The sequence below is a fragment of the Rosa rugosa genome, chromosome 7, assembly GCF_958449725.1.
Source record: "Rosa rugosa chromosome 7, drRosRugo1.1, whole genome shotgun sequence".
Taxonomy (NCBI): Eukaryota; Viridiplantae; Streptophyta; class Magnoliopsida; order Rosales; family Rosaceae; genus Rosa; species Rosa rugosa.
This window is the reverse complement of record NC_084826.1, coordinates 22,351,451-22,365,832: the sequence shown is the minus strand read 5'-3', so window position 1 is coordinate 22,365,832 and position 14,382 is coordinate 22,351,451. Positions and strand designations below refer to the sequence as shown.

At 38.5% G+C, this 14,382-nt stretch overlaps 2 protein-coding genes across 2 annotated transcripts; one reads left to right on the top strand and one right to left on the bottom strand.

The window, feature by feature from the left end:
• The first annotated feature begins 8,728 nt into the window (after window positions 1–8,728).
• Window positions 8,729–12,231, top strand: LOC133720722 (FT-interacting protein 1). Its single transcript, XM_062147168.1, has 2 exons — window positions 8,729–9,433; window positions 9,521–12,231. The coding sequence occupies exon 2, from the start codon at window positions 9,708–9,710 to the stop codon at window positions 12,096–12,098; it is 2,391 nt and encodes a 796-aa protein (XP_062003152.1). The 5' UTR covers window positions 8,729–9,433; window positions 9,521–9,707; the 3' UTR covers window positions 12,099–12,231.
• A 164-nt stretch (window positions 12,232–12,395) lies between these two features.
• On the bottom strand, window positions 12,396–14,382 carry LOC133720723 (large ribosomal subunit protein eL6z-like). Its single transcript, XM_062147170.1, has 4 exons — window positions 14,045–14,382; window positions 13,839–13,945; window positions 13,142–13,323; window positions 12,396–12,707 (listed from the first exon to the last, which is right to left on the bottom strand). Exons 1-4 carry the CDS (start codon window positions 14,299–14,301, stop codon window positions 12,552–12,554), a joined length of 702 nt encoding a protein of 233 aa, XP_062003154.1. The 5' UTR covers window positions 14,302–14,382; the 3' UTR covers window positions 12,396–12,551.

Sequence of the window (14,382 nt, the reverse complement as noted above, 5' to 3'; positions counted from 1 at the left end):
ATGTCCATATTTGATCTTACAATCTCCCCCTTGGACTCACACATATCATGCTCGATGATTTGCACCAGAGAACATCAAAACCTACTTAACTTACTGAAGTGCGCGCCAGATAACAAACTCAAATCGAAAATCCATTCCAACATGGTCAGATCACAGTTATTTATGCAGAGCAAGAAACAATATACATTTTAACAAAAATGCAGAGTTTCAAAACCACTAACATAAGCTTCTGCAATCCACATATGTTCAACCAGAAGTGATACAATATATGTTAATGTGTATCAACAAGTAAACATATATTAGGTCCTACTTTATGTTTCTAAAACCAGAAACTCAAGCAAATTCACTGAACACTGATGGCTTAAAAATATTGCTTGAACCTTAACATCATGCTTCACATGATTTAAGCCATCTGATAGCAAGTATGATATTCAAAACAAGATGATAATTTCCAAAATAAAACAATAAAGCTGCAGCAAAATCATAACTGGAAATACCTCAAAAGTTTATTGATAATAATAAAATCTGTCATTACAAACAAGTTGTGATAAATAAAGTCAAAAGACCACAACTAAAAAATACAAGAACTCAAAAACCTTAGAAATTTAAATTGCTCCAACTGGATTAACTCTCTACTGAACCTAAGCATCTAGATTAGCTAAAACTCCAATGTTGGCTGTATGCTTCTGGAATGCTGCTACTGACAATGCCTTGGTGAAGGGGTCTGCTAGCTGTGAATTCGTGTCAATGCTCAAAACAGCTATCTCACCATGCTTAACCCTTTCTCTAACACTGTAATACTTTAAATCAATATGCTTAGAATTATTTGATCTTTTACTGTTCTTGCTAAAGAAAACTGCAGCTTCATTATCGCAATAAATCACAAGTGTGTCTGCCACAATGTGACTTAACACTTTGGTCTGCATCAAGAAATTCCTGATCCAAAGTCCTTCACACACAGTTTCATATACTGCAATAAATTCAGCTTGCATGGTGGAGGTTGAAACTAGAGTTTGCTTCATGGTTTTCCAAGCAACTGCACCTCCTGCTAGCATGTACACGTATCCACAAGTTGACTTCTTGGAGTCTGGATAATTCCCTGCGAAATCAGAATCTGAAAATCCAACGAGGTTCAGATCCTCCACTTGCCTATAAACTAGCATGTGACTTTTAGTTTTCTGCAGGTATCTCAACACTTTCTTCCCAGCTACCCAATGTTCATGGCTTGGATTAGACTGAAATCTTGATAAAATCCCTACTGCAAAAGACAAGTCTGGCCTAGTGCAGACTTGTGCATACATGAGACTTCCTACAAGTCTAGCATAAGGCTTTGACTCCATATTTTCTTTCACAACATCACTTTTGGAACTTTGCTTCTTGGTTAGTTTATCTCCTTTGGACATGGGGACTTCTCCAGTTGCACACTTCTCCATACCAAATCTCTTCAAAACTTTGGTAATATAATTCTGTTGAGACAAACCAAGTAGTCTCTGTGCTCTATCTCTTTTAATCTCAATGCCTAGTACATAGGATGCTTCTCCTAAGTCTTTCATGTCAAAATTCTTTGACAGAAAGCTCTTGGTGTCTTTAAGCAGTTTAATGTTACTGCTAGCCAAAAGTATATCATCAACATAAAGTACTAGGAAAATAAAATTGTTCCCAACTGTCTTCAAGTAAACACACTCATCAACAAGATTCTCTGTAAATCCAAAAGTAGAAATCACAGAATCAAATTTCTTGTACCACTGTCTAGAAGCTTGTTTAAGGCCATAAATTGATTTTCTTAACCTGCATACTAAGTTTTCACTTCCAGCTTGCACAAAACCTTCTGGCTGCTTCATATAAATCACTTCATCTAGTTCACCATTCAAAAAGGCTGTCTTAACATCCATTTGGTGTAGCTCCATATCAAAGTGAGCAACTAAAGCCATGATTATTCTAAATGAGTCTTTTGTAGAAACTGGAGAAAAAGTCTCAGTAAAGTCAATGCCCTCCTTCTGTGTAAAACCCTTGGCAACTAATCTTGCTTTATGTCTCTCTATATTGCCATTTGCATCTCTTTTGGTTTTGAAAACCCATTTACAACCTATAGGTTTCTGATTTGGGTCAGGTTCAACTAATTCCCAAACTGCATTTTGACTCATGGAATTAATTTCTGCTTCCATTGCTAGCTGCCATTGATGAGATTCACTACTTTCAATGGCCTGGTTAAATGTAGTTGGATCATTGTCCTCTGCACAATCTATTTCAATTTCTGCTTCTTGCAGATAAACAATGTAGTCACTATCTTCCCCCCCATAAGTTGGTTTTCTTGCTCGCTGTGATCTTCTAGGCTGAGGGTTGTCAGTTACGTGGTCAGTTACCTGACCAGTGACAGTTACTTGGTCAGTTACGTGGTCAGTGACATGACCAGTGACAGGTACTTGACCAGTTACTTGGTCAGTGACATGACTAGTTACAGGTACTCGACCAGTGACTTGGTCAGATACTTGACCAGTTACATGGTCAGTGACTTGTCCAGTGACAGTTACTCGGTCAGTGACATGGTCAGTTGCTTGACTAGTTATAGGTACGTGATCAGTTACTTGGTCAGTTACTCGACCAGTGACTTGATCAGTTACTTCTTGTTCTAAAGGCAATGCTACGCTTATATTCTCATCCGACACAATTTCCTCAAAATCTGAGGATAAATCCTCAAGGTTTGTATTGTGAACTTTTTCACTTAGAAACTTTACTTGATGTGTTTCAAAAATTCTAGGTGAATGATAAGCAGAATATAATTTATAGCCTTTAGATTTATCTGGATAACCTATAAAATAGCAACTAACTGTCTTAGGATCAAGTTTATTCAAGCTTGGATTATAAATCCTAGCTTCTGCATGGCATCCCCAAACATGGCAGTGATGAAGACTAGGTTTCCTGCCACACCAAAGCTCAAAAGCAGTATTTTCTATGGCTTTGCTAGGTGTTCTGTTGCAAATATAATTTGCAGTTTTTAAAGCCTCACCCCACAGAAATTTAGGCAAACCTGTTGTACACATCATGCATCTAACCATGTTCAAAAGAGTCCTATTCTTTCTCTCTGCAACACCATTCTGTTGTGGGTTATAGGGTGTTGTATATTGAGCTTTAATTCCATTGTCTTGTAAAAACAAGGCAAATGGACCCTTTTGTTGGCCGGATTCAGTGTACTTGCCATAGAACTCACCTCCTCTATCTGATCTTACTGTTTTGATTTTCTTTTCTAGTTGATTTTCTACTTCAGACTTAAAGATTTGAAAGGCTTTCAATGCTTGTGCCTTTTCTGAAAGTAGATAAATATAACTGTATCTAGAAAAGTCATCAATGAATGTGATAAAATACACATTCCCACAGATAGTTTGATGCCTAAATGGTCCACATATATCAGTGTGTATGAGTTCTAATAAATTTTGGCTTCTATATGCAGTCTTCTTTCTAGTATTAGTTATTTTTCCCTTAAAGCATTCAACACAGTCTGTTAGATCAGAAAAATCAAGTTCATTTAGGATGTTGTTTTTCACCAAAATTTTCAGTCTCTCTTTTGAAACATGGCCGAGTCTTCTATGCCATAAAAATGCAGACTTTTCATTTAGTTTGGTTCTTTTAACACCTGTTAAAGTGCTAGTACTGTTAGTGTTATTTTCAACAAGTAAAATTTCTTGTTGAGCCATTGAACAATTTAACTGTAAATAATCATTCATAATAACACCAGAACCAATTTGAACAGAATTTTTAGAAATAAGAATTCCATTACTATCCATAACAAGTCTACAACCAGATTTTACTAAAAGAGAAACTGAAACCAAATTCCTTCTCATGGAAGGTACATAAAAAACATTGTCCAGAACTAATAATTTTCCTAATCCTAAATCGAGCTTTAAGGTTCCAATAGCCTTGACTGCTACTCTCATGCCATTTCCTACACACAGGTTCACTTCATCACTTTTTGGGATTCTCCTCCTTATGAATCCCTGCAAAGAATTAGTAATATGAATAGGTGAGCCTGAATCTATCCACCAAGACTGTGGTTCAACATTTATAAGATTAATTTCTAAGGAAAAAACTGTATTAGAAAAAATCTTACCCTTTTTGGCTAACCAGTTCTTATAGCCAGTGCAGTCCTTTTTCATGTGTCCTACTCTTTTGCAAAAGTAGCACTTGAACCTGAATGGCCTGTTTTCCTTGGCCACTACAGCTGTTGAACTCTTAGTTATGGCTTTGGTAGGCTTGAGCTTATTCTGGGGCTTTTTCCTTTTAGGCTTCTCAATGAGGTTAATGGTTGTAGCAGGTTCCTTTTCTTCCTTGATCCTAGATTCCTCATCCACACAGATGGATATAAGTTCATCTAGAGTCCAGTTTCCCTTTTGAGAGTTGTAACTGGTCCTAAGATGACTAAAACTGTTAGGCAAGGAATGTAGTGCATAATGCACTACTTGCTCATCCCTAACCCCCATTAAGAGTTCCCTGAGTCTGCCATTTATATTGATCATCTTCATAATATGTTCTCTAACTCCCCCTGAACCCATGTACTTCAAATCATGAAACTCCTTGGTTAGCCTAGCTGCTTCTGCTTTTTCACTTTCTTTAAACTTAGCACCTATGAGTTCCAGAAAATCTGATGCTAGCTCAGGCTCTTCTATACTTCCCCTGACAGTCTTAGACATAGATGTTCTGATGAGGTTCTTAGCCATTCTATTGGATCTATGCCACTTCTTGTAAAGGTCAGTATCTTTCTTGGTGCTCTTTTCATTTAACTCTTCAGGCTTATCCTCAGTAAAGCAGTAGTCTATGTTCTCATGCATTCCCATATAATTTTCCACAGAGTCTAGCCAAGCTCTATAGTTGGTTCCAGTTAACATCAAGACACTGTTCAAGTTCATGTAAGAGTTACCTAAGGAGCAAAACAAAAATTCGAGTGAGTTCTCAGTTTGTAAAGAAAATATGTTTAAGTTTTCTGTGTTTTATTTAGCTTTAAGCAACCAAAACAAGAACATACAGAAAACCTAAACAAACCATACTTGCATTCATGTCAGTCCATAACAAAAACAATATTAAGCATCACTTTTGAGCAGAAACTTAATATCCTGGAGTTCTTTATCAATATGCCATGTTCAATGAAAACAAGTTATCCAAAGAAATTTATCCACATCTTTAGACAGAAGAAAAATTTCTAAGTATCCGTATTTATTTTCATCAAGCATGCATACTGCTGTTTTGTATTCTAAAACCATACTTAACCACTTCTTTGGAAGATATAACTGAAGCATAGTTTTAAAACACAAAACACAATTTCAGTTTTGTTACTCGATCAGGTACAGTTACTTGGTCAGTTACATGACCAGTTACATGTACCTGATCAGTGTTTTCTGCCAATATCAATGAAGGATGCTTTGTGCATCATAATCACTTATGCCAACAGAAAACCACAAAACACTTGAGCTTATATATTCTACCCAGATCATTATCTTTATAAGAAATTTAAGCTCATGCATCTGTCAATTTCAACGATGTGCAAAATTTGGGAGATTCTGGTTCTTCATACATCGTCATACGATCACAGATGCAATACCATATAAACAATCAATTCAACATGCATATCAATTCACACATACACATTGAAGCACAGACAATTGTTTCGATTCCTAGAATCCACAGAACAATCAAGAAATTGTAAATTTCATCCGGTCACCATCTACTCTAACCTAACGCATGCCGGGAATGCTTCTAGGGTTCTTGAGCACAATCAAAACTTAATTATCATGCTATGAATCGAAAACAATTTTTCACAGAAAAACCTGTTTTTGCTTTTTCCCCAATTTGCTGCTAAAGAAATCATAGCGGAAGCGAGAATTTTATAATTAACCAGATGCAGCAGTCGACTTAAGTAACTTACCTTGATCAGGTACCTGACCAGTTATTTGGTCAGTTACCTGGTCAGTTACTTACTTGGTCAGGTACCTGATCAGTTACATGACCAGTGACTTGGTCAGTAACCTGATCAATTACTTGACCCGTAAAGCAAAAACCCTTAAAAAAATTTTATGTTTGTTTTGCAAAACCCTAAAACGATTTTTTTTTCATATTTGCGAGCCTATGCTCTGATACCAATTGTAAAACCATAGTTACATGCTCACAACATATGCACAACAATCATAATAGGATTAAGGCTTACCTTCAGCAATCACTGTCATGGATTCCATCTTATGCAGCTGCTAAACACGATCACTGAATATGGTCTTCTGTTACTTACCAACTTGCTTCTCAATGGACAGAACAATATGCAATAGTCGTGGTAGTAATCAGGGACCAATTCATCTGTATATATATGAGACTTAAACCTCAAGAAGCTTCCCATTAAAGCATTCCTTGTCGGTTTAGGTTTCACTCTTAGATTCCTAATGTATCACAACTTGTAGCCTTTCTTGTCGACTAAGCAATGGATTACTATCCTTAATGAATTGATACACTATTCATTAAGTTATTAGTATTGATTTACTGTTTGTATCCATGTTAAACTAGGATTGATATTAAGCTAATCATCAATTACTTTATGATGATATGTGTTATGTCCATATTTGATCTTACACTAGTTAGAGAAGTGGATTCGTAACCTAGCCACCTAGGTAGAGTCTCGTTATGCCCTACTTATATCTCCACATGCTGGAGATTAATTAATTCTGCCAGTTCTGGATTTGATAAGGAGGTTAAGGGTTCAGGCGAGTTGTGGGTCGCTATGATGGAGCCAAAGAGGAGTCGAGGAAAGCCAAATGACGCCTATCAAAGTGTTGTCAGTTTTTAGTAGCTTGCTTCATCTCCTCCACTGAAGGAAGGTGTGTCCTTAGAGCAAGTTCACCCGTTGGGTCACCGGGTCACCTACTATTCACTGCTTTTTAGTGTATATTTTCATTCTCTGGGTCACGAAATACACTGTGCTCGTGACCCAGGGCACAAAATACACTGTGTAGGTCACCATGGTGACACAGAACTGTACCGGGTGACCCAGGGCACGAAATACACTGTGCTCATGACCCAGGGCACGAAATACACTGTGCTCGTGACCCAGTGCACGAAATTAACACTAAAAAGTAGTGAATAGTGGGTGACCTGGTGACCCAACGGGTGAACTTGCCCTTAAAGCAGGCCCTTGTGGGAAGACGGCCAAGATATAATAGCTTTCATAATTAGTCAATCCCTTGCTATTAGCTAGTCTATAGATAAATTCTATAGTACCTACGTGTATGTTATATACATATTTATAAATATAAGAACAAATTTGTTATCATTATAGTAAGAAGAGTCATTGTTTTTGTACCTACAACATTTTTACAAGTTTATGAATAAATTGTTGTCAATGTGTTAACTTTGTTCAATTATATGTAAGTAGCTAGTGTACAACGAATGTGGTAACTTTATGGTGATTGTAGTAAATTTGGTTTAATTAAATTGTAATTTTAGTTCAATTAGATGTCAAATGAGTGTATAAATATCATACAGTCTATATTGTCACTAACCTTGGTAAGCTCCCTCAAAATTCTAGTGATGTCTTATACTACAATTGCATGCCTTCGTGAGCATTAATTTGATTTTCTAAAAGTGGTGTTGATGTTCTCCAATAGGGATTGAAGCTTTTTTAGTCTAGTTTTGTTTTCATTTTAATAACTATACGTGCTGCTCATTTCTAATGGGTGTTATTTGTTAGCGAAATTCACCTCACATTCAAATATTCACACACTGGTAGTGAAGGGCCATGCTCTCCCCGTCTTCTTGTAAATCCAGCATCAGAAGTTAACATCGAACTCTACAATCATAGAAGAATAACCCACCTCTGACTAGCCACCTGCATTTGTTGATATTGTTGTCTTTAATTGATTGTAGATTACACATCTGTTTAAATGTTTGGTCAGTCAATTCAGCCTCTTGAGTAAATAAATACAACATTTTCTTCAACTTTAAACTAAATGAAATTGTTCCATTGGAAGTGGGAAAATTTCCTCTTTTTAATTTTGAAAATTTTCTAACATAAAGTTACTGAAACACTAATGAGATGACAGATGTTTACAACAAGGAAGGATTCTTGATGGGCCAATCATGCCTTCATTATGTTAGTTGAAACTCGGTTTCTTTACTGTTTCCAAAGCAAGCAAAAGAAATTTTTCTTTTTCTTTTTTGTAACAATAGAGAATTAAACCCTTACTTTAGCCTGGTGAACCAATATCTTGGCCCATCAAGAAGCATCCCTTCTCTTTTTTTTTTTTTTTTTTTTTTTTTTTAAAGCTGAAATACAGCAAAAACCAGACCAAGGGATCTATCAGAAATTACATATGTTATTACATCAACTACAGTTGTGATTCCTTTGGAGGATCACGTACTTGTATAAAGAAGCATCCCTGAAATTTCTGATTAGGGGAAGAAAAGCAACATTCTCAGTGAGAATTTGTATTTATCAAAGGGGAATAAAGGAAGAGAATAATGGGCAAAAGCATCTTTGTGTGCAAGGTCATCTGCCCTTGAGGTTTCTTTCTGTAATGTTTTTGCACTTCTTTTAAGCTCACCCAAGCTGCTTTAGCTCTTTAATCATCTCTACCTGGTTTGCTTTGCTTTGCTTTGCTTTCTATTAGCTCTGCTGCAGAAGGAGGAGAACTGTGAACTTCAAACAAAATTACAAGAATGCACTGGTGAGGTGTGCTGTAAACTCCAACACAAGGAATGTATAATAGAGGGCAATTTTGGGCTGCTCATTTTGTATACAGTTTGAGAATTTAAGGCTGAAAAAGAATCTGGGAAAGTGAACTTGCACCAAGTCACTAGGATTTTCAAGTCTAAAAGACTATGTTTGTCCTTTCAAGTGGGGCATCTCTCTTTTTCCAGAAAAATATGGAATTTTGACAACTAATTAAGCCCTTTCTTTTCTTCACATATTTTTTAGTGCCATTTCTTTCACATCGAAAATACCTTCACTATCGCCCTTCCCTTCAAATTACTTGTCCTCAATCAAAACCTTGATCATTCTTTATCCCATCAAGTATAAGGCACTACTTTTTAACTTATATCACTAACCAAAAAGGCATTGTCAAGCTGGTAGTGGTGGTATAGATTCCCAAAATTTCAAGCCTAAGAAATAACAATGAAAGTCTTATCTAGCTTTAGACTGTAGTCTTGAAACCAGAACAGCAGAACTCATACTCTGAATACTGATATGTACCTTTAGGAACCAGAACCTCCTTTCTACCCAAAGCACCCAAGTGCCTCATATTCACAACCTAAGGCTATCAACAAAGCCAGAAAGGTTCAAGTACACGGTTGCAAATTTCTTGCTAAACAAGAATCCTTTGGCTTTGGAACATAAGAAGCGAAGAAGCAAAGATTATTGAAAACCCCTACTAGCATTGAAGCTGTTCTTGTGTGTTAAAAGGTGAGAGGAATCTCAAGATCTATATTTGCTATATAGTCCATCTTCTGCGCATATCTTGTTACTCATAGTACGAAATTTGTTTTTCAGGTACAAGAGCTGCTGCAGCAGTGAAAGATACTTTAAGCATCAATACTTGAAGCATCAGTACTCTCATTATTTTCACACTGGAACTTCCCATCGTTCGAAAGTTTTTGGTGCCATTCCCACTAGGCAGGCTCAAGAGGTTAGAGAAGACCTGAAATCTTCCAGAAGAGAAGCATCCACACTTGCAGCAATGAAATCACAAGCTGGCCCTAATCCCCAGGAGGACTACAAACTAAAGGACACGAAACCCCAGCTTGGGGAACGATGGCCACATGGAGGAGTTCGTGGTGGAGGAGGGTGGATAAGCAGCGAAAGAGCTACAAGCACTTACGACCTTGTTGAGCAGATGTTCTATCTCTATGTTAGAGTTGTTAAAGCCAAAAATCTTCCAACAAATCCTTTAACAGGAAGCTGTGATCCTTACGTAGAAGTGAAGCTCGGAAATTACAAGGGAAAAACACACCACTTTGAGAAGAGAACAAACCCTGAATGGAAGCAGGTGTTTGCATTCTCAAAGGAGAAGATTCAGTCTTCCATACTTGAAGTATATGTCAGAGAAAAAGACATGGTAGCAAGAGATGACTATATAGGGAAAGTGGTGTTTGACATGCATGAAGTGCCAACTAGAGTTCCACCGGATAGCCCTTTGGCTCCTCAGTGGTATAGATTAGAACACCGGACAAGCGATAGCAAGGTTAGAGGAGAGGTTATGCTTGCAGTTTGGATGGGAACACAGGCTGATGAAGCTTTCCCAGAAGCTTGGCACTCGGATGCTGCTTCAGTTCATGGAGAAGGAGTTTTCAGCATTCGGTCCAAAGTTTACGTTTCACCAAAACTTTGGTATCTCAGAGTCAATGTAATTGAAGCTCAAGATGTGGAGCCGCATGACAAAAGCCAAACACCACAAGCTTTTGTGAAGGTTCATGTTGGAAATCAGACACTCAAGACAAAGTTATGTCCAACTAAAACCCCCAATCCAATGTGGAATGAAGACTTGATCTTCGTAGCAGCAGAGCCTTTCGAAGAACTGCTTGTACTTACGGTTGAAAACAAAGTAAGCTCTGCAAAAGATGAACAAGTGGGGAAAATAAGCCTTCCACTGACCATGTTCGAAAGGCGCTTGGATCACAGGCCAGTCCATTCTCGCTGGTTCACCCTCGAAAGATTTGGTTTTGGTGCATTGGAGGGAGACAAGAGGCATGAGCACAAGTTCTCAACCAGAGTCCATCTAAGAGTCTGCCTTGAGGGTGCTTACCATGTTCTAGATGAATCAACCTTGTACATCAGTGATGTGAGGCCTACTGCTAGGCAGCTATGGAAGCAGCCAATTGGGATTCTTGAAGTGGGGATCTTAAGTGCTCAAGGGCTTCTTCCAATGAAGACCAAGGATGGTAAATCAACAACTGATGCTTACTGTGTAGCCAAGTATGGGCAGAAATGGGTGAGGACCAGAACAATCATCGAAAGCTTCAGTCCGAAATGGAATGAGCAATACACATGGGAGGTCTATGACCCTTGCACCGTGATCACACTAGGAGTTTTCGACAACTGCCACCTGGGTGGAAATGAGAAACCAACTTCTGGCAGTGGAGCTAAAAATGACTCAAGAATTGGCAAGGTAAGAATCCGGTTATCAACTCTTGAAATGGATAGGATTTACACCAACTCCTATCCACTTCTTGTTCTTCACCCATCTGGATTGAAAAAGATGGGGGAACTACAACTAGCAGTAAGGTTTACCTGTCTCTCATTAGCAAATATAATCTACCTCTACGGCCATCCCTTGCTTCCCAAAATGCATTACCTGCATCCATTCACTGTAAACCAGTTAGATAGTCTGAGATATCAGGCAATGAACATTGTAGCTGCGAGACTTGGCAGAGCTGAGCCACCGCTAAGAAAAGAGGTGGTGGAGTACATGCTTGATGTAGATTCCCACATGTGGAGCATGAGAAGAAGCAAAGCCAACTTTTTCAGAATTGTTTCGCTCTTCTCTGGCCTAATCTCCATGAGCAGGTGGCTTGGCGAAGTTCGTCACTGGAAAAACCCAATCACTACAGTTCTAGTTCATGTTCTGTTTGTCCTCCTGATCTGCTACCCAGAATTGATCCTCCCTACGATCTTCCTTTACATGTTTCTCATCGGAATATGGAATTTCCGTTTCCGCCCGAGAGTTCCACCTAGTATGGATACTAAACTTTCATGGGCAGAAGCTGTTCACCCAGATGAAATGGATGAAGAGTTTGACACCTTCCCTACATCGAAGGCCCAAGACGTGGTGCGAATGAGGTATGATAGACTACGAAGTGTTGCAGGAAGAATTCAAACGGTGGTTGGAGACATTGCAACTCAGGGGGAGAGATTCCAGGCAGTGCTCAGTTGGAGAGACCCAAGAGCAAGCAGCTTGTTCGTATTTTTGTGCCTTATTATCGCTGTAGTGCTCTATGTGACACCCTTCAAGATGATTGCTCTGATTTCCGGCATAGTTTGGCTACGCCACCCTAGATTCCGAAGCAAGCTACCTTCAGTGCCCAGCAATTTCTTCAGAAGACTGCCATCTCGTGCTGATAGCATGCTCTGAGAATCGAGAGGCAGATAGAAAATTAGTTGCTATCTGTTCAAGCAGTACGGATTCCTTGTATTATTTACATTCAGATTTGCATTCCGTTTAGAAATTCAATTTCCTGAAGCAAATGGTTGTATTATGTTGAAAATTTCCAGGTCTGTTTGATATCAAGATCTCAACAACAAAAATATGGGAAAGGGTTTTGAAAATGTACCATCACTACTCTACAATAACGCAGTATTAATAAATAAATATATAAAAAAATTAAAAAAAAACACACGGAATGGAGAGCAACCAAACAAAGCAAACCGATGACCAGAAAATCAAAATGAAAATCATAACATCCCTTGCAAGGCAATGCCGATCAGTACAAAATCTCGGATCTCAATGTGAACAGAACATACAATCATAGTAAAGAAACAAACAAGAACGGGAACAAGTATCCTAAGTAAGAAAAGAGCTGACTGTCTAAAAGACAAGCTCATGAGGCTTCATGCCAGACCTAAGAGAGAATCTTGCAGCTAAGTATGTCTTCAAGTCTGGGACAGCCTCAATGGACTTTATCAACGAAGCATCCACACTCTTCTGATCATCTTTCCTCTCTTGTGGGAACACTTTCTTGTCCTGCAATTTGTTGTTGGGAAAATATTAATGGAAAGAAAAATTGAAATAAGCTGGTAGAGTATTTATGACTTTCCAATAGCAAACTTGAACAAAATATGGCTGTTGCAAAACAGATGGGTGTATCATGTCTCTACAAAAATGAAAACCGGATGAAACTGGCGTTGGAAACCAATTACAGAAATTAAGTGTCAATAGCATGAGGACACAATTATAAAGAAACCTAACAATTACAGAACATCTGTACAAACGGATTTACTATTAGAATCTCAACCCAGGATATACATGTATCTTATAAAAAGCCTATTTACATAACCAAAAAAAGGCAATGATGACACCTAAATTTTACAATTTTAAATTCATGGAATAGTAGAAGTAATACAGGAGAATTGTAAACTTCATCAGGAAATTGTAAATGACGAGTTGATAAGGCTAACCTCTTTCTCTGCCTCAAAAAACTCTCCCTCCCCCTTCTTCTTCTTCTTTTCCACGGCCTTTCCGAAATACTTGTCATCAAATTTTTCCACATTAACCCCAGAAATATCGACCTTGGTGGAAGTGCCAATCACGTAGGACTGATTCACACGTCTCAAAGGAACACCATTAATCTTGAATGGCCCTGCAATAGCACTCAAGTTAGATATACACTTGAACAAGTTCATTGTAAGGAGCAGAAGGGAGACAAGTCAAACAATCAGAAAATCATTGGCTAAACCACTTCCAAACCTCTGTCTACAAAAATAACCCAAGAATTTTACTTCATCATACATTTTATGTAGACGTAAGATCATAATCCCAACCAGAAATTCATCTGGATAACTTAGATAAAGTAACAATGTATGCAAGACATGGTGATACTTTTGAAGATTGATGCATTCAGTTCTCACTACGCTAATCGCTTTTCCCCAAAAAGACAATCCTTTCGATACATTTTCAATCTTTACACAACTAAACAGCAACTAGCTTAGAGTGCCTATTACCCAATAAATAACTACTACTCAACTAACCAACCACCCTAAAAACAATAGCAGTGTGCATAGGAGGTCATAATCTTCACATTAACACACAGAAAACAAAAGTACAAATGTTAAAGCTGTTTAGATTAATACTTTTCTAAGAGAAACCGAAGCTCACCAGTAACAAGAAGCAACCCAGATGAAAGCTGCTTAAGGAAAACAACTCTCTTCCCCTTAAACCTTCCAGCCAGTATAATCAACACAGTCCCGGGTGTAATACTCGCCCTACACACAAATACCAAACCCAAACACAAATATGAAACACAGAACAAACACATTCTCTACTTGAAAAAAAAAAACTAAAACCAGGGGAAAGTTACGCACCTGAGCTTGGTGGGCTTGGGCTTGTGCTTGTTGACCAGGGGCTTCTTGACGTCCTCAGCAGGGTAGAACTTGGGAGGCTTCACCGACGGAGCCTCAGCCGCCGGCTTGGCGTCGTGACGTGGGAAGGCACCGCCATTTTTGGCCTTGATGGCCCAGAGACCGCGCTTGTGGTACATCTTGGACCTGGAGTACTTACCCACTCCACGGACCAGATCTGGGTTTCGGGTCTTTCGGGGAACTCTCGCTTTTGGTGCCATTGCGACTCTGCTGCGGCTGCGGCTGCGACAACGCTCTGAAACGGCTTGCGATGAAGAGAGAAAGAGGTGAGGAGATGATGT